A 15320-nucleotide genomic window follows, 5' to 3' on the forward strand; every position below is an offset into this window, starting at 1 on the left:
AAGGGGACATGGGTGTTCTTTAAGCTTTATTTATGCTTGCAACATTTTTAAATGTTTGAAATTATTTTTAAATATGAAGTTAAAATGAAGAAAGGGACATGGATGGACAGAATGACATAAGTGGAAATCACCAGTGTACTTGGGAGATAAATGCATCTTTTTCCTTTCCTTATGCAGACCCTGTGTTCATACTTCCTTGAATCCACAAGTTGAGTACGGTCCCAACACATCCCGATCTGCAGATGTGGAAACTCATCTTCAGCTCTCCTGGACCAGCCATTTTCTGCCAACCTTGGTGGCAAATGCTGTCTGACATCATACCTCCAACAACCGTGTCTTTAATTTCTGTGGCATTCAGTGAGAAGTTCTCACTGCTAGATCTACAACCAAGTAAGACAAATACAGGACAAATTTGGTTCAGTAAGGAGATGCAAGAGGAGGGCATTACTAAGATGTCTGTAGGGGGAAACTATAACACATGTCATCTTGGAAATCCTCAAAATCCCAGAGTTGAAACAAATGGGACAGTTATACAGTGTGAGTCTGTTTGTGAAATTTCAGTTCCTGAACTGGTGCTAATAGCAAACATGCCATCAGTAATATAAACTCATGAAATGTGCCAGTTGAAAGTAATTTTTATTATTGTTATTATTATTATCATCAGCAGCATCATTATCATTAGCACAAAACTAAATCCATTATTAAAAGAAACCAAAAACACAGCCCAAAGGCATGTGTCTTGCTGACAGTGAGTCAATAACTTTATCTTCGTGTACAAGGGACAGCACCCTGAGGATATACCATATCACAGCTTGATAATCAATTCAATAATTTGACCAACGTTATTGAGCACCTAGGCACAATGGAAGATTTTAAAATGCATATAAGAATCCCTGCTTTCAAGGAGTTTTACAGTCTAGTAGGAGGTATTGAAGAATACAAGAACACAGGGTCATATGAGATTAGTGACATAATGGAATCAGTATCCTGTATGAAGTGCTGTTAGAAAGGGGCATCACAGAGGCTGGGTACGGTGGCTCACGCCTGTAATCCCAGCACTTTGGGAGGCCAAGGTGGGTGGATCACCTGATGAGGTTGGGAGTTCGAGACCAGCCTGACCAACATGGAGAGACCCCATCTCTACTAAAAATACAAAATTAGCCGGGCATGGTGGTGGGCGCCTGTAATTCCAGCTACTCGGGAGGCTGAGGCAGGAGAATCACTTGAATCCGGGAGGCGGAGGTTGCAGTGAGTCGAGATCGCGCCATTGCGCTCCAGCCTGGGCAACAAGAGCGAAACTCCGTCTCAAAAAAAAAAAAAAAAAAAAAAAAAAAAAAAAAAAAAAAAAGAAAAGAAAGAAAGGGGCATCACAGAGACTAACGTCACATTCAGTTGGGGAAAATCAAGAGCTCCATAGAGAAGGTGACCTCTGAGCTGGGCTTCGAGGAACTGGAAGGATTTTGGTAGATTGGCACGTGAAGAAGGAGCACTGCAGGTGGAAAGAATAGTGTGGGCCAAAGTATGGCCACGGGAAAGTTCATGGAATGTCTGGGGAGAGAACAATCGTTCATTATGGGTAGTGTTTGGGGTTTATGTAAGTGGAGTGACAATATGTTGAAAGTTATATGACGACCATATTTTGAATGGCTCTGAATGACAGGCTAAGATTTCTGATCTTTATGTCATAGTAACTACATTAACCACATCAACAAAATATGCAATTATCTGTGAAGAGATATGGTCACTTCACTTCCAGGTTTCTTAGGGAAACTCAAATGGTTTCTAGGCAATGTTATCACCTTGCTCTCAGAAATGTCCTAGCAGATAACACCAAGCAGACTATAGCAAATGTTTCTATTTTGCATGTAATTAAATCTTTTCTTTCAAAGTTTTTATTCTTTCCATCCATGGGCCACGCCTCTTCTCACTCCCATCTCCAGCCCCACTAGCTCTTGTGGCACCTGACGAGTTCACGCAAGCCTTATTTAGGATTTCCAGCCACAGCTGCTACCCTGAAAGTAGGACCCACAGCCTTGAGAAGTGAGAGGTGGTGGTAGAGGCAGTGAACAATATCATGAAAATGTAGCCATCTGAGAAGTTTTATGGAATTCCCATCCTGAGAGTCAAGCATAGTTCTTTGAAATTGGAGTTCCACTCAGTTTGGTCTGGAGGACACCTAGAGGGTCCCAGAGCTCAAAGTGCCTAAGTAAGGTCATCTTTTTAAGTTTCCACTTATTGCCAAGGAATTCCTTAAAGGAATGACACTTAATCTGGGTTACACGTTATTTAAAGGCTTCCTGGCTCTGAGGCTACTGAAGCTGTGGAGAGACGGGGGCAAACGTTTCTTTTTGACTAAGGAATCCCGTTGGGCTTTGTCCTTGCTCAACATGTTGGTAGTTGGGAACTTCTCCCATGCAATGAGTTTACAGATGCTAAAAGATGGCTGTATTAGGCAACCGAGCCAAAGAAGTAAGCTATATAGAACCAACCAGGGAAGATTTAGAATAACAAAGCTGCCATGCCACACTTTCTGCAGCTAGTCAGTCTTCAGCTCTTTCCTGGAGTGTGACTTCCTCTGCAGGAAGTCATGGATTGCTGTAGTGAGGCCCCATGTCACACTGGACCTTAGGATGACCAGGGAGCCTCCACGGTAGATCAGGAGCAGCTTTCGGCCCCGAGTGTTCCACACATCCTGGGCAGAGGCCCACAGGCTTGGCATGTTCTGCCATCCAATGTGGGACTGCATATTAGCAACCAGCACAATCAGAGGATACAGAACTAGGCAGGTGATTGTTCCATTGACACTACCAGACACCAAGGCAGGAACCCAGTGGGGCAGGCCTTGCTCTGCCAGGCCATCCTGGATGGGGTCCTTGAAAGAAAAATATAGAGCACTCCCCAGGCTGTTCCTGGCCAGGACAGGCCAGAAACCACGATAGTAACCCAGTGACAGCCGCCCCCAAAGCCCATAAGAGTTGAATTCCTTGAGAATGCTGAAGGTGCTGGGGAAGCGAGCTTGCTTGCGACCATCCTGGAGCACATTTTGCACCCTTTCAAAGGGGCTGAGTGCCACAGCCTCCACCACACCAGACATGAGCCCTGCAGCCCAGCGGTGTCCCAGGGTGTGTGGCCCAACAGGAGAGAGAAAGCACAGCAGGCTATCATAAGTCCCAAACAGAAGAGTCCCTTGCAACGTCTTGGAGAGAAGAGGAGGGTAGATTCCCCGGTAGAAGTATTGAGGACCTTCATGCCAAAGCTGTCTCACAGCCTCTGACACTGCCATGGCATGGATCTGTTGCCGGAACACAACCTTATAGATAGGAAAGGTCAGAAAAGTAGACATAAAGTTGGAAACGGCCCCAAGGGCGTAGGCCTGGGAATGCCAGCTTTCCTTTCCTGGAGCCTCTGCTCGCGTCCTGTGCTGAAGCTCCTTCCTGGGAGAGTGGTTCTGCTCCCCCATGCTGAAGACAACTGGGTGCAGACGGAAGAAACTGGCAAGGGTGGAAAAAAAGAGATTAGACTGACCAATTAATTCTGTTGGCAAGCATTTTCATTGCTTAATTAGAAATGAACTCTAAGAAACTCAGGTCGATGGAAACAAGCAACTCTTTGAGCCAGTTTCTGATATATAAGCACACCCTTAAGAAATTAAGAATTAATTAACTTTAAATTAAAAGAAAGGCAATCAGTTTTTCTGGACAGAGCCACCACTACAGTATTTTGCTGACACAGCAAATATTCCAATATTCAAAGGATTACGACTGAAAAACATGAAATAGAGGAGGGGAAGACTCCAAAACTTAATGCATCAACTTTCACGACATGAAACTGTGCATTTTATAAACCACTTGAATAATACATTGCTATTCTGTTTAAAAAAATCTGGCACTATCTTGTAGAGGCAGAAAGGCATTTAACAGTTGAAGTGCAATGCTTTCTCTAAAAGTTGGTATTAAATTTGGGGAGGGGGAATCTCCCCTCGCCTTTCTCTCCATAGATTCCTGCCCAAGTTGTAGCTGTTTCATGGCAACGCCCAGCCCCCCTCCAGCAAGTGAGGAAAGGAAAGAGCAGCTGCTTCTGGAAGTTCAGTGCCTAAAGGCTCAGCACCTGGCAACTTCTAAGCCTAACCTTGAAGACCTGTAGCTATATAATAGAGCAGCGTTTCTTAACCTCAGTGCTATTGACATTTTGGGCAGGATAATTTTTTATTCTTGGCACCTGTCCTCTGCACTTGAGCATGTTCAGAGGCTCCCTGGCTTCGGCTCACTGCATGCCGGTAGCACCAGTAGTGACTTACACAGTGTGATGACCAAAAATATCTTGAGACCTTGCCAAATGTCCCCTGGGAGGCAAAACTGCTCCCGGCTTAGAACCACTGTACTAGATAGAATAGGCAGTGCAAGGACCCCAAACTATTGCTCCTTACCCCAGAAAGGCCAGGAAGCAGATGGCTAGTATGAGAAGCAACTTGGAAGCCAGGACATATGAAGGAACTTTGGGATCTAAAGAAAAAAATGAATGCTCAGTGCAGATCTGAGGGAGTTTGCCAGAGAGGAAAGAGGGGGTCCCTGGGCTGACGAGACAGGGTGTGCAGAAGCCAGAGCTGCCACCTCAGGGAAAGGAACAGAGATGTGTGGGTGTGGGGCAGGAGGACAGGGGAGAGGCAGAGGAGCATGATGGCCAGGACGGAGGGCTTCCATCTACAGTGACAGGGACAAGAAGCTTGGCAGGAACTGCAGACCCACAAGTTTCACACAGAACCGTGGGCTATGTGGTGGGGGGCATGAAGGTTGGGACTCTAATTAAGCTAGCAGACCAATGGGGAACCAGAGAGTCCAGGCTGAGGTCCCCAGGGAGGAGTAGAAGCCACACACTGCAAGAAGCCCAATGCAGCCTTCCCGAGGCTGCCAGGACAAGAATCCGCCTTGGCGTACTACTCCTTCCAAAATCACTCCCACCAGCTCTGCTCTTCCCTAGCCCCTTCTCCCTGCTCCATCCATCTCCCAACAATCCCATTCCTATCCCCCCTGCTCCATCCATATCCCCACAATCTCATTCCTATCCTCCTGCGCCATCCATATCCCCACAATCTCATTCTATCCCCCCTGCTCCATCCATATCCCACAGTCTCATTCATATCACCCTGCTCCATCCACATCCCCACAATCTCATTCATAACCCCACCCTGTTCCATCCATATCCCCACATTCTCATTTCTATCCCCTTTGCTCCATCCATTTTCTCACAATCTCACTTTACCACCAATCCCCTCCCCTGGAGCCACGCTCACCTCTTGGTGGAGGGAGATGGAGGCTCAGCCTCCTGTACTCTGCCCATCACCACCTCCCCCTACCCCCACATTCCATGATGGCCTTAAGCCTCAGCCTCCTTTACCCTCATAGCCAGTACACCAGGAGGGCCCCTCTGCCTCTGACCCTTTAGCTGAGAACGGAGCAGGAGTAAAAGCTCAAGAGGCCCACTCTTTGCATCCCTTTGGGCCACCTCTGGCCCCTGGAAGCCCCACTTCCATTTCTCCAGAGCCAAAGGGGACTCCTCCCAGATACCCAGGCTGCTAAATCTACAGGAGCCTCCAACAGTCCTCAGCTCTCCTACCAAAGATCTTCTTTCCAAAGTCTTACCTTCACCTAAATAAGGACAGGTGGTGAAGTAAATATTTGTCCTTTCTTCTACCTCAGAGTGCAATAATGTTCCATTTCCTCCCTACCATTTATAAATGTGTTCACTGACACCATGAGGCAGGATGATTTAGCAGAAAGAAAACTGGACTAGGATTTGGCAGTGCAAGGACTCCCAACTATCGCACCTACCCCAGAAAGGCCAGGAAGCAGGTGGGGTAGTATGAATACTAGCATTCTAAGTGAGTTTTGTTATCAACTTGATGTGTGACCTTTAGAAATTCAGTGACATCTTGGAGCCTTACCCACCTGAGCTGTAAATGGAGCAGAAAGGGTAAAATAATTTTTAGTCATCTCCATACTGTATCTGCCAGAGGGGGGTGATAAGGGGGCATTCAGGTCAATAGTTGATAGAGGAATTGTACTTTTCAATCCTCAACTCCTTCTGCCATTTTTGTAAATCATTTTGAGGGATTAAAGGTGAACAATAATTGAGAAACATCTAACCTTAATATGTAATCCATTTTATAAATCCAATCCTTTCCATTTTATGGGAGGGGAGTTCGTGTTTCTCCCATGTATTTTCTGTTAAGATGCCAGGCTTTGGAAAGGGCAGACAGACCCGAGACTGAATTCTGCCTCTGCCACTTAGTTGTGTGACCTTGGACAAGACATTTCATTCGGTCTCAGGTTCTTCAGCTACAAAACAGGGGTATTAAGATCCACCTCAAAACGTTGTGGCAGAGATTAATAACATAAAATGAGATAAAGTGGTTGAGAATCCATAACATGGTGGCCTTGATAAGAAGTATCAAAAAAAGATGCTTCTGGACTTCACTATCTGTCTCCACAGAACGCATGCTCCTTCTGGACGCTCTCGGGACAGCCATAACCAGATACAGGAGCATTTGAGAACAAATCTTCTGTTCCCAAGGGAGGCAGGGAAGCCCTTACTTCCACGAATAGGAAGGCGCAACATAAGCAATCTAGGAGATCCTGGCCCCTTCACATGAATTCAAAGTATAGACCACAAAATGGACCTAGAGTTGGCCTTAAGCAGATATCACCTGTACCCTTTGACCTGCCTCCTATGTTTACAGCCTAGTAAAATGAGCCCAGAGGATTCCAGACTCTCCCAGCCAGTCTAGTCCACATGGGTAGCCTGTGTGACTGCCCCAGGATCCAGCCACAAATGAATGCATTTGTCTGTTCATTCAGGGCATCTCTCAGCCAGTCCTTTGGTCTGCTCACAAACATGTATTGATCATCCACTAAATCACTGTGGGTAAACCACCATGGAGCTAGAGTGAATAGAACTTGGTGCCTGCCCTCAAGTGCTTAGAAATCTAGTCAGCTAGCTTGGGAGACAGGTCAACAGCGTGCTAAACTCTACAGAAAGACAAGGGGTACACTAATGAAGGTGGAAGCAAAAAGACAAGAGCAATTTATTCCACCTGAGAAGGGGCATATGACTCAATCCTTAATTGAGTAGAGTAGAATAGGCTGTTGTTAGGTAGGGGAGTGAGGGCAAGCATTCTAGGCTGAGGAAGTGGCCTAAGGCACATAGGCTTAAGAGTGTGAGTTGTGCATGGGGCTGGCCTACCCCATGTGGTGAGAAGGAAATAGAGCTGTGGTTGACAGAGAGAAGCCCATTTAAGATGAGGACCACATTTGTCTTCTCCACTGCATTGTGTTGTAGGGCACAGAGATGGGCTCTGGATACAGCCAGCCCTGGGTTTGAATTTCACTCTGTCACTTCCTAGCTTTATAACCTTGGCCAAGTTTTGTCATCTCGCTGATCCTCAGTATCCTTATATGTAAAATGATTGTCATGAAGGATGCATGAGACAAAGTACGGAAAGTGCTTAGCACAGCACCTAGTATATAAGTTGCTTCATAAGTTATATTAGTAGTTTCATTTTTAAAAAATGAGATAATAGAAATAAAGGCAAGATGACAAATTGTTCTAAAGGCTGCAATTGGTCTAATGAACTGGGTCATCTGCAGAATGCATTTTGGACTGCTTGTTTGGAAGGCAGCAAAGAAGAGTTTTCATGGGCTTTGGAGTTTGACATCCCTGGCCTGCAATCCCAGTGCCTCCACTTACAAGTTGTGAAGCCTAACACAAGTTACTTAACGTCCCTGAAATTCAGTTTCCCTGTCTGCAAAATGGGATAAAATAGCTGTCTCAACAGGGTTGCTAAGAAGCTTAAAAGAGATAACAGACAGAAAATTCCTGGCACAAAGGAGGAGGGCAGCCAAAGGCAGCTATTATTGTTTCAACTGAAAGCTTTATCTCCAAACCTTCAAGCTTTTAAGGTTTATTTGTTGAAATTAGAAAATGTGGTCTCATTAGAGCCATCAATTGGAACACACACACATGAGGCCAGAGATAGGATGTCCTGTATCCAATTGGAGCCAGGTTGCAAATACTCCCCCCATCCCTGCATGAAGAGTCCCTCGCTTGTTCTAGTAGCCCAACCCTGGCACCTATACACAATCCATTTCCTGTCATTGTTTTTGTCAGAGCACTGACACCTATTCTTGGTCCTATGTGATTCCATCCCTACGAAGTCCAGCTGCAAATACCTAATTTGGTGATGAAGCCAATTTAAATACTGAACAAGAGTCTTCTGGGAGGTAAGGGTCAGATGTCACAGGATGGGGGAGCAGAAGCAAAAGTCTGAAGGAAACCTAACCAGCATCACCCCTAAGTATGTGAGGTGAGCAACTTGCCTTCTCTGTACATCCACACTTTCCACCCTCCACCACCACTACCCCACTGTTCCATCCACAGACCATGATCCTGAGATGGAAGGTGCTTTATCTCCAAATTTTTATTGTTTACTCCAAGGAACTCTAGATCTTGGGGTTGTAAATAAGACGGCGGAAAGGAGCAAGTGAAGTACCTTGGCAGACTGAAGATGAAGCCAACGGCAGTGGAAGGGCATCAGACTGTTCACTTGCTTCTAAACATCAGGAGTCAAGAACAAGCCCCATAGGAGCCTCCTAGCCACACTATACATAAAGGAAGTAATACCTGCTCTCTAAGTCAGGGAAAAATGGAGCAGGTTTTCCAGCCACTGCCTTCATGGCCATTCACGTTGGACAGCCCTGCATGCCGTTTCCATGGAGTTGCTCCTTCTCTGGGGCCAGTGATGCCAAATCCAGCAAAGGAGAAGTCCCCTGAAGAGCTCACAGAAGGGCAACCTAGCAACCTGTCCTTGAGCCAGGAAATGAAAGAGCTATATCAGCAACAGAGAGCTGTGGTTTGGGGGTTAGGTTAAATGGGGTTTTATTTCTCACACTTCTTCATCAAGCATGGCTTGAAGAAGGAAGACGTTATGACAGACCCATTTGAAAATCTGCAAAGCTGTGGACTCAGAAGAATATACGGAGTCCAGATTCTTTGCATACAATTCCAGGAAGGACCTCTGGTAGGAACCTGTGCTCTGGAGTTACATTTCATAACAGATATGCCATGGACAGATACACTGATGGCAGGCCCATTTACGTATAACCTTCAGCATCACGTGGTGGTGTTTAGAACAGTGGTTCACGAATCTCTCTACACCTCAGAATCAACTACAGGGCTGGTTAAAACTACAAATCACACTCTTCATCCCTAGTCCTACTACATCAAAATTCCCCAGGGGTAAGGCCCAATAATCTACATTTATAACAAGCTCTCCAAAATGATTCTGAGGCAGCCCACCCTGTACTCACACTTTGGTTAACAGCATGAGTTCTGGATTCAGAGACTCAGTTCAAATTTTGGCTTCACCTTGTATTTTCAGACAAATAATTTTACCTCTCTGAGCCTGGCCTCTTTGGGGTCATAAAGGGCTGTAGAAATAATGTTGCTTTTATAAAACAGGCAGCTTGTTGTGTATAAAAAAAAGAAGACGAAAAGAAAAAAAAGATTAATAATAAAAAAAAAAACGAAAGAAAGAAAAGTGCCAAGAAGAGTTTCCTCTTCTGTACAATGGGCACCATAAAGGTTGCCTTCATCTTCCCTCAGCCCTCTCCCCACTACCTCCTCACCCCCTCCCTCAGCACTATCATCACATTGAGACTGCTGTTGAGATGGTTTGAGACTACCTGTGCAAAAATGCTCTTCAGACAATGCTGCAGGGCAAAGAATTAGCATCTAGAGAGCAACAGGCAGTGCTAGGTTGGATGCTGTAACTTATTTGCTGCAGGATACAGGCCAAAACGAGTAACCTGTCTCTCTCTGGCTCAGTTTCTTCATCTGTGAAATGGAGATGATGGTTCTTGCTCACCAATTCTATGCAATCCCAAGTTGGTCCTCCCATCTGGCTTTGGTTTTTCTCCGCTATCCCTTAATCTGACAGAATAGAGGAGTGCTGGCAAGGGGCAGCCTTTGAAGTCAGACATGTTGACTTGGGTGTGAGCTCTTAACTCTGCATTTCCTAACTGTACTGCCTGGGTGCTTCAGTCCTTTCCTGTTAAATGGGCACACTACTACCTCCTTCACACGGCTGCTGAGAAGAGGAAAGGAGATGTCCATGCAGGCGCCTCTGCACACAGAAAGCACTCGGTAAACGCTGTTTCCCCCCTTCCCCCTATACAAAGGTGAGGAACTCTCATTGTTCACTTGGTTTCTGTCCCACCTCGTGTTTAAGGCATCCGGTCTAAAAGCCCGGAGGAGAGCCGAGGTGTAAGGGGATAGGAAGAAGGGAGGAGATGGGGTAGCAGCAAACTCACGGATGAAAGGGAAATGGGCCCAGTCCGTGCGTCCGAGCTGCACTTGACGCCGTGCCGCCTCCCGCGCCTGTCTGCCGCAGCCCCCGCCCGCCGGCCCGCAGGCCCGCCGGCCCGCTCCTCCTTCTTGCTAGCAGTAGCTTCGGGGCCGGAGGCTGTGCGGGGAGGCCGCCCCCTCGCCCCGCTGATTGGCCGCGTCGCCCGGCTCGTCACGCTCTTTTGTCTCAGTCGGCAGAGACTGAAAGCAACCGCGGCTGCCCGGAGGGCCGAACTGGAGGGTGGGCGCAGCCTTGGCTGCCTTGGGAACCGTGCTGCCTCGACTCGGCTACCCCTCGCTGGGCGGCTGTGCGCACTCGCTAGGTCGGGCAGCCCCGGGTCGCTTAGCGGCCGAGGAGGCGCCAGAGATCCCGTTCCCCTGCAGAGCTACGGGGACCGGAAGACGAAACAGAGCTGTGGACGCGGGAGCACATGCTGCCCACCAGTGGAGCACAGGTAAAGAAAGAGCGCGCGATTGCCCGGCGCGGAGAGGGGTGGGGGAAGCCCCGCCAGGACTGAGCGGCGCCCGGCTTGGAGAATCAGTAACTGCTAGGCAGGGGATGGAGCACTCCCTTGGCCTGGTTGCGCTGAGGAAGGAGTTGTGGTTCATCTGGATGCTGCCGACTGGGTAGGATTTAGGATTTGCCTGGATTAAGGTGGGTGGGGGTGTTGTCGGAGGTCGGGGGTGTTGTCGGGCGTCGGGGGCGGGGTGTATTCGGGGAGGCGGCAAGGGGCGGGAGGAGACGATCGCAAGCTGTCTTGAACCCCTTTTGCATCTCCTCATCTCTTCCTGGGAAGGAATATGAGGGTGGGAGGTTATCCAACTTCTAGTCTCTTTCTCCCTGGCAGGTCATCAAAGCCGAATCCGAACTTGAATACGGTGCGGCGGATTGCAGAGCTGGTAGGGCAAGGGTCTCCCGGAGGAAATGTAAGGGGGGTGGGGGGGAGGGCAGGCGGCACTTTGGCTTGCGTTCGGAAGATGGGAGAGGGAATTTTCCGCCTGGCGACAGTGGAGGCGGTGGAGGGGAGGTATCAGGTTTTCAGATGAAGCTGCTTCCAATCCTTCCTTTCCCTCCTTCGCGGCACAGTCTTGAGGCCCTGAGGACTGGGATCTGCGACCCCCAGTGGACAAAAGTCGGCCGTACCCCAGAGGCTAATTTTCTCACGGCGGGCACCTGTTGCAGAGGCTGCAAGTAAAATAAAGGTGAACGCTAGTTTCCGAGTTCATGTAAGAATCTGAGAAATAACGGGAGGGAACGTTGACAAGGGGGTGTGATTGAGACCTGAGGCCATGAGGTTAATGGTTTCTTATTACCATAAATCTGTGACACACAACCATTGAGTTCCGTTTTGAGGGCCCAGTATCAGCCCCCAACACTATGTCATCTAGAATTAGAAGCAACAGTTGTCGCCCCTCCTGGAGTACAGGCAGGAGGGGATGGATGTGGCTCTGAAAAACTACCTACTAGTCCAGGGACACTTGCTAGCTCTGGAATGTTGTAATTGCCAGTCTCCTGCAGGGTATTGTTAAGGCACTGGGCAGATATAAAATGCACTGCAAGGCTATTCAGGAAGATAGAGAATGCTACTGCAGACTGCTTCCCCACAGCCCACTATCTTATTAACCTTTTTTATTTTCCTTAGAATCCCTACTGAAATACAAGGCAGGCACAGCCCAGGAACGTTGCTTTGGAGAATCCTGCAGATAAGGCTTTTCCAAAAAGCACGAGCATCTTGTTGTATTCAGATACCCTATCGTCGTCAGTCATGGCTAGCATCATTGCGCGTGTGGGTAACAGCAGGCAGCAGAATGCACCTTTGCCGCCTTGGGCCCATTCCATGTTGAGGTCTCTGGGGAGGAGTCTCGGTCCTTTAGTGGTCAAAATGGCAGAGAGAAACACGAAGTTGTTCTCGGGAAGAGTGGTGCCAGCCCAGGGGAAAGAAACCTTTGAAAACTGGCTGATCCAAGTCAATGGGGTCCTGCCAGATTGGAGTATGTCTGAGGAGGAAAAACTCAAGCGCTTGATGAAAACACTTAGGGGCCCTGCCCGGGAGGTCATGCGTTTGCTTCAGGCGGCCAACCCCAACCTAAGTGTAGCAGATTTCTTGCGGGCAATGAAATTGGTGTTTGGGGAGTCTGAAAGCAGTGTGACTGCCCATGGTAAATTTTTTAACACCCTGCAGGCACAAGGGGAGAAAGCCTCCCTTTATGTGATCCGTTTAGAGGTGCAGCTCCAGAATGCTATTCAGGCAGGCATCCTAGCTGAGAAAGATGCAAACCAGACTCGCTTGCAACAGCTTCTTTTAGGAGCTGAGCTGAGTAGGGACCTGCGCTTCAGGCTTAAGCATCTTCTCAGGATGTATGCAAATGAGCAGGAGCGGCTTCCCAATTTCCTGGAGTTAATCAAGATGATAAGGGAGGAAGAGGATTGGGATGATGCTTTTATTAAACGGAAGCGGCCGAAAAGGTCTGAGCCAATAATGGAGAGGGCAGCCAGCCCTGTGGCATTTCAGGGCGCCCAGCCAATAGCAATCAGCAGTGCTGACTGTAACTGCAACGTGATAGAAATAGATGATACCCTTGATGACTCCGATGAGGATGTGATCCTGGTGGCGTCCCTGGACCCTCCACTGACACCCACAGGTGCTCCTCCCTTCAGAGGAAGAGCCAGACCTCTGGATCAAGTGCTGGTTATTGATTCCCCCAACAATTCTGGGGCTCAGTCTGTTTCTACCAGTGGTGGTTCTGGGTATAAGAATGATGGTCCTGGGAATATTCGTAGAGCCAGGAAGCGAAAATACACAACCTGCTGTTCATATTGTGGTGAGGAGGGCCACTCAAAAGAAACCTGTGACAATGAGAGCAACAAGGCCCAGGTTTTTGAGAATCTGATCATCACCCTGCAGGAGCTGACACATACAGAGGAGAGGTCAAAAGAGGTCCCTGGAGAACACAGTGATGCTTCTGAGCCACAGTAAGGATCTAGTCCAGCCCTAAATGAGTCAACTGTATTCAGAGTCTGGTAATGGGAATAACAGGAGAGGGGGGTGGGTTTCTAACTGCATGAGTTAATCCACAAAGCAGTTTTCCTTTGGGAAGAAGAGGTCTTGCATAGCAGCACAGTGGATGGGGAATGGTGTGACCTCTGTCCCTGCTCTCTTCTCTGCTGGCTTAAGGGTCTATTCTCCATGTGTCTATTTCTTTGATGACTTTATAATTTTTATGAAAGGAGCATCTTTTCATTAAACCTTCAAAAATAAAGGAAGATACAAAAACTAAAGTACAAATTACCTGAAACTCAGCACCCTTTTGTAACTATTGTCAGCCCTTTGGTGAATGTCCTTCCAGATATCTCCCTGCACCTGTGTACCCAGATAGATATATGTATAGATAAGAGTGATCAAATATAAGTGCTGTTCTATACTGTGTATTCTTCACCAAATAATATATCTCGTGGACTTCTATGTCAATGAATATATATAAATATCTAATTTCATGTCTCTGTGTGATGTTACTTTTAGAAAGATAAAGAAAAATGAAACTAAATATAGAAGCTATAAGGGGGGGTCATACCACGAGGAGGGGTTTTTATCAACCTCATTTATAGGAAAGGAGAAAGGAAGCTGAAATGGACTGAATATCTCCCATACAACCCCTTAACACAACTGACCTGTCTCCTAGGTCATAGAGCCAACCCCTACACCCATGAGTTAATAATGTTTCAATGTTTTCTTCTTGAACATATCATGAGACATCAGATGGGGAACGGGGGGGACAAAAATTGAAAATGGGTATTCCCGAGGCTCCATTCCTGTTTGTATTGGGAAGGGACAACTACTCCTGCCCCATCTCTTGACCTCAGATGAGAGGGTGATAAAAGATGACATGTGACCTCTATCCCTGAGGGTCCCAAGTTTCTTGTAGGTACAGTAGTCCCTATCTTCACGAAGAGGTCAAAACTGGCAAAGGGCAGTGGGGAATGATTTCATTTAAGGCAAGGAGTGGAGTGAAATGAATGCAGACCTGAGGACCTGAGGGAGTTTGCCTGGGAGGAAAGAAGGGGTCCCTGGGCTGACGAGACAGGGTGTGCAGCAGCCGGAGCTGGCACCTCAGGGAAAGGAGCACAGAGCTATGTAGGTGGAGGACAGGGGAGAGGGGGAGGGGTATGATGGCCAGGCTGGTGGGCTCCCATCTACAGTGACAGGGACAGGAGGCCTGGCAGAAACTGCAGACCCACAGGTTTCACACAGAACCCTGGGCTATGTTGTGGGGGGAGTGGAGGTTGGGACTCTAATTAGGCTAGCAGGCTGATGGGGGACAAAAGGGTCTAGGCTGAGGTCCCCAGGGAGGAGTAGAAGCCACACACTGCAAGGAGCCCAATGAAGCCTTCCCGGGGCTGCCAGGCCCAGAATCCGCCTTGGAGTGCTCTCCTTCCAGAATCACCTCCAACTCTGCTCTTCCCTGGCCCCCTTCCCTTGCTTCATCCACATCCCCATAATCCCATTCCTATCCCCACTGCTCCATCCATATCCCCACAATCTCATTCCTGTCACCCCTGCTCCATCCATATCCCTACAATTACATTCCTATCCCCTCTGCTCAATCTATCCTCACAGTCTCATTCATACCCCCCTGCTCCATCCATATCCCCGCAATCCCATTCAGCTCCCCCCTGCTCCATGCATATCCCCACAATCTCATTCAGATCCTTCCTGCTCCATCTGTATCCTCAGTCTCATTCAGATCCCCCCTGCTTCATCCATATCCCCACAATCTCATTCAGATCCCCCCTGCTTCATCCATATCCCCACAATCTCATTCAGATCCCCCCTGCTTCATCCATATCCCCACAATCTCATTCAGATCCCCCCTGCCCCATCCATATCCCCACAATCTCATTCATATCCCCCCCTGCTTCATCC

At 47.9% G+C, this 15320-nt stretch overlaps 2 protein-coding genes across 5 annotated transcripts; one reads left to right on the plus strand and one right to left on the minus strand.

Annotated features, from left to right (window-relative positions):
* Nucleotides 1-1336: 1336 nt before the first annotated feature.
* On the minus strand, nucleotides 1337-10443 carry SLC25A53 (solute carrier family 25 member 53). Of its 3 annotated transcripts, XM_030807443.1 has the most exons (3): nucleotides 10365-10437; nucleotides 9738-9888; nucleotides 1337-3491 (listed from the first exon to the last, which is right to left on the minus strand). In XM_030807443.1, exon 3 carries the CDS (start codon nucleotides 3458-3460, stop codon nucleotides 2537-2539), a length of 924 nt encoding a protein of 307 aa, XP_030663303.1. In that variant the 5' UTR covers nucleotides 3461-3491; nucleotides 9738-9888; nucleotides 10365-10437; the 3' UTR covers nucleotides 1337-2536. The 3 variants fall into 3 exon arrangements, with proteins under 3 accessions (XP_030663303.1, XP_003262184.1, XP_030663304.1); XM_003262136.3 differs by lacking the exon at nucleotides 9738-9888 and having other exon boundaries at nucleotides 10365-10443; XM_030807444.1 differs by lacking the exons at nucleotides 9738-9888; nucleotides 10365-10437 and adding an exon at nucleotides 4427-4456.
* Nucleotides 10444-10567: 124 nt separating this feature from the next.
* On the plus strand, nucleotides 10568-13889 carry ZCCHC18 (zinc finger CCHC-type containing 18). Of its 2 annotated transcripts, none has more exons than XM_030807440.1 (4): nucleotides 10568-10853; nucleotides 11247-11298; nucleotides 11486-11601; nucleotides 12042-13889. In XM_030807440.1, the coding sequence occupies exon 4, from the start codon at nucleotides 12165-12167 to the stop codon at nucleotides 13374-13376; it is 1212 nt and encodes a 403-aa protein (XP_030663300.1). In that variant the 5' UTR covers nucleotides 10568-10853; nucleotides 11247-11298; nucleotides 11486-11601; nucleotides 12042-12164; the 3' UTR covers nucleotides 13377-13889. The 2 variants fall into 2 exon arrangements, with proteins under 2 accessions (XP_030663300.1, XP_030663302.1); XM_030807442.1 differs by lacking the exon at nucleotides 10568-10853 and adding an exon at nucleotides 10966-11025.
* Nucleotides 13890-15320: the final 1431 nt, after the last annotated feature.

The sequence above is a fragment of the Nomascus leucogenys genome, chromosome X, assembly GCF_006542625.1.
Source record: "Nomascus leucogenys isolate Asia chromosome X, Asia_NLE_v1, whole genome shotgun sequence".
Taxonomy (NCBI): domain Eukaryota; kingdom Metazoa; phylum Chordata; class Mammalia; order Primates; family Hylobatidae; genus Nomascus; species Nomascus leucogenys.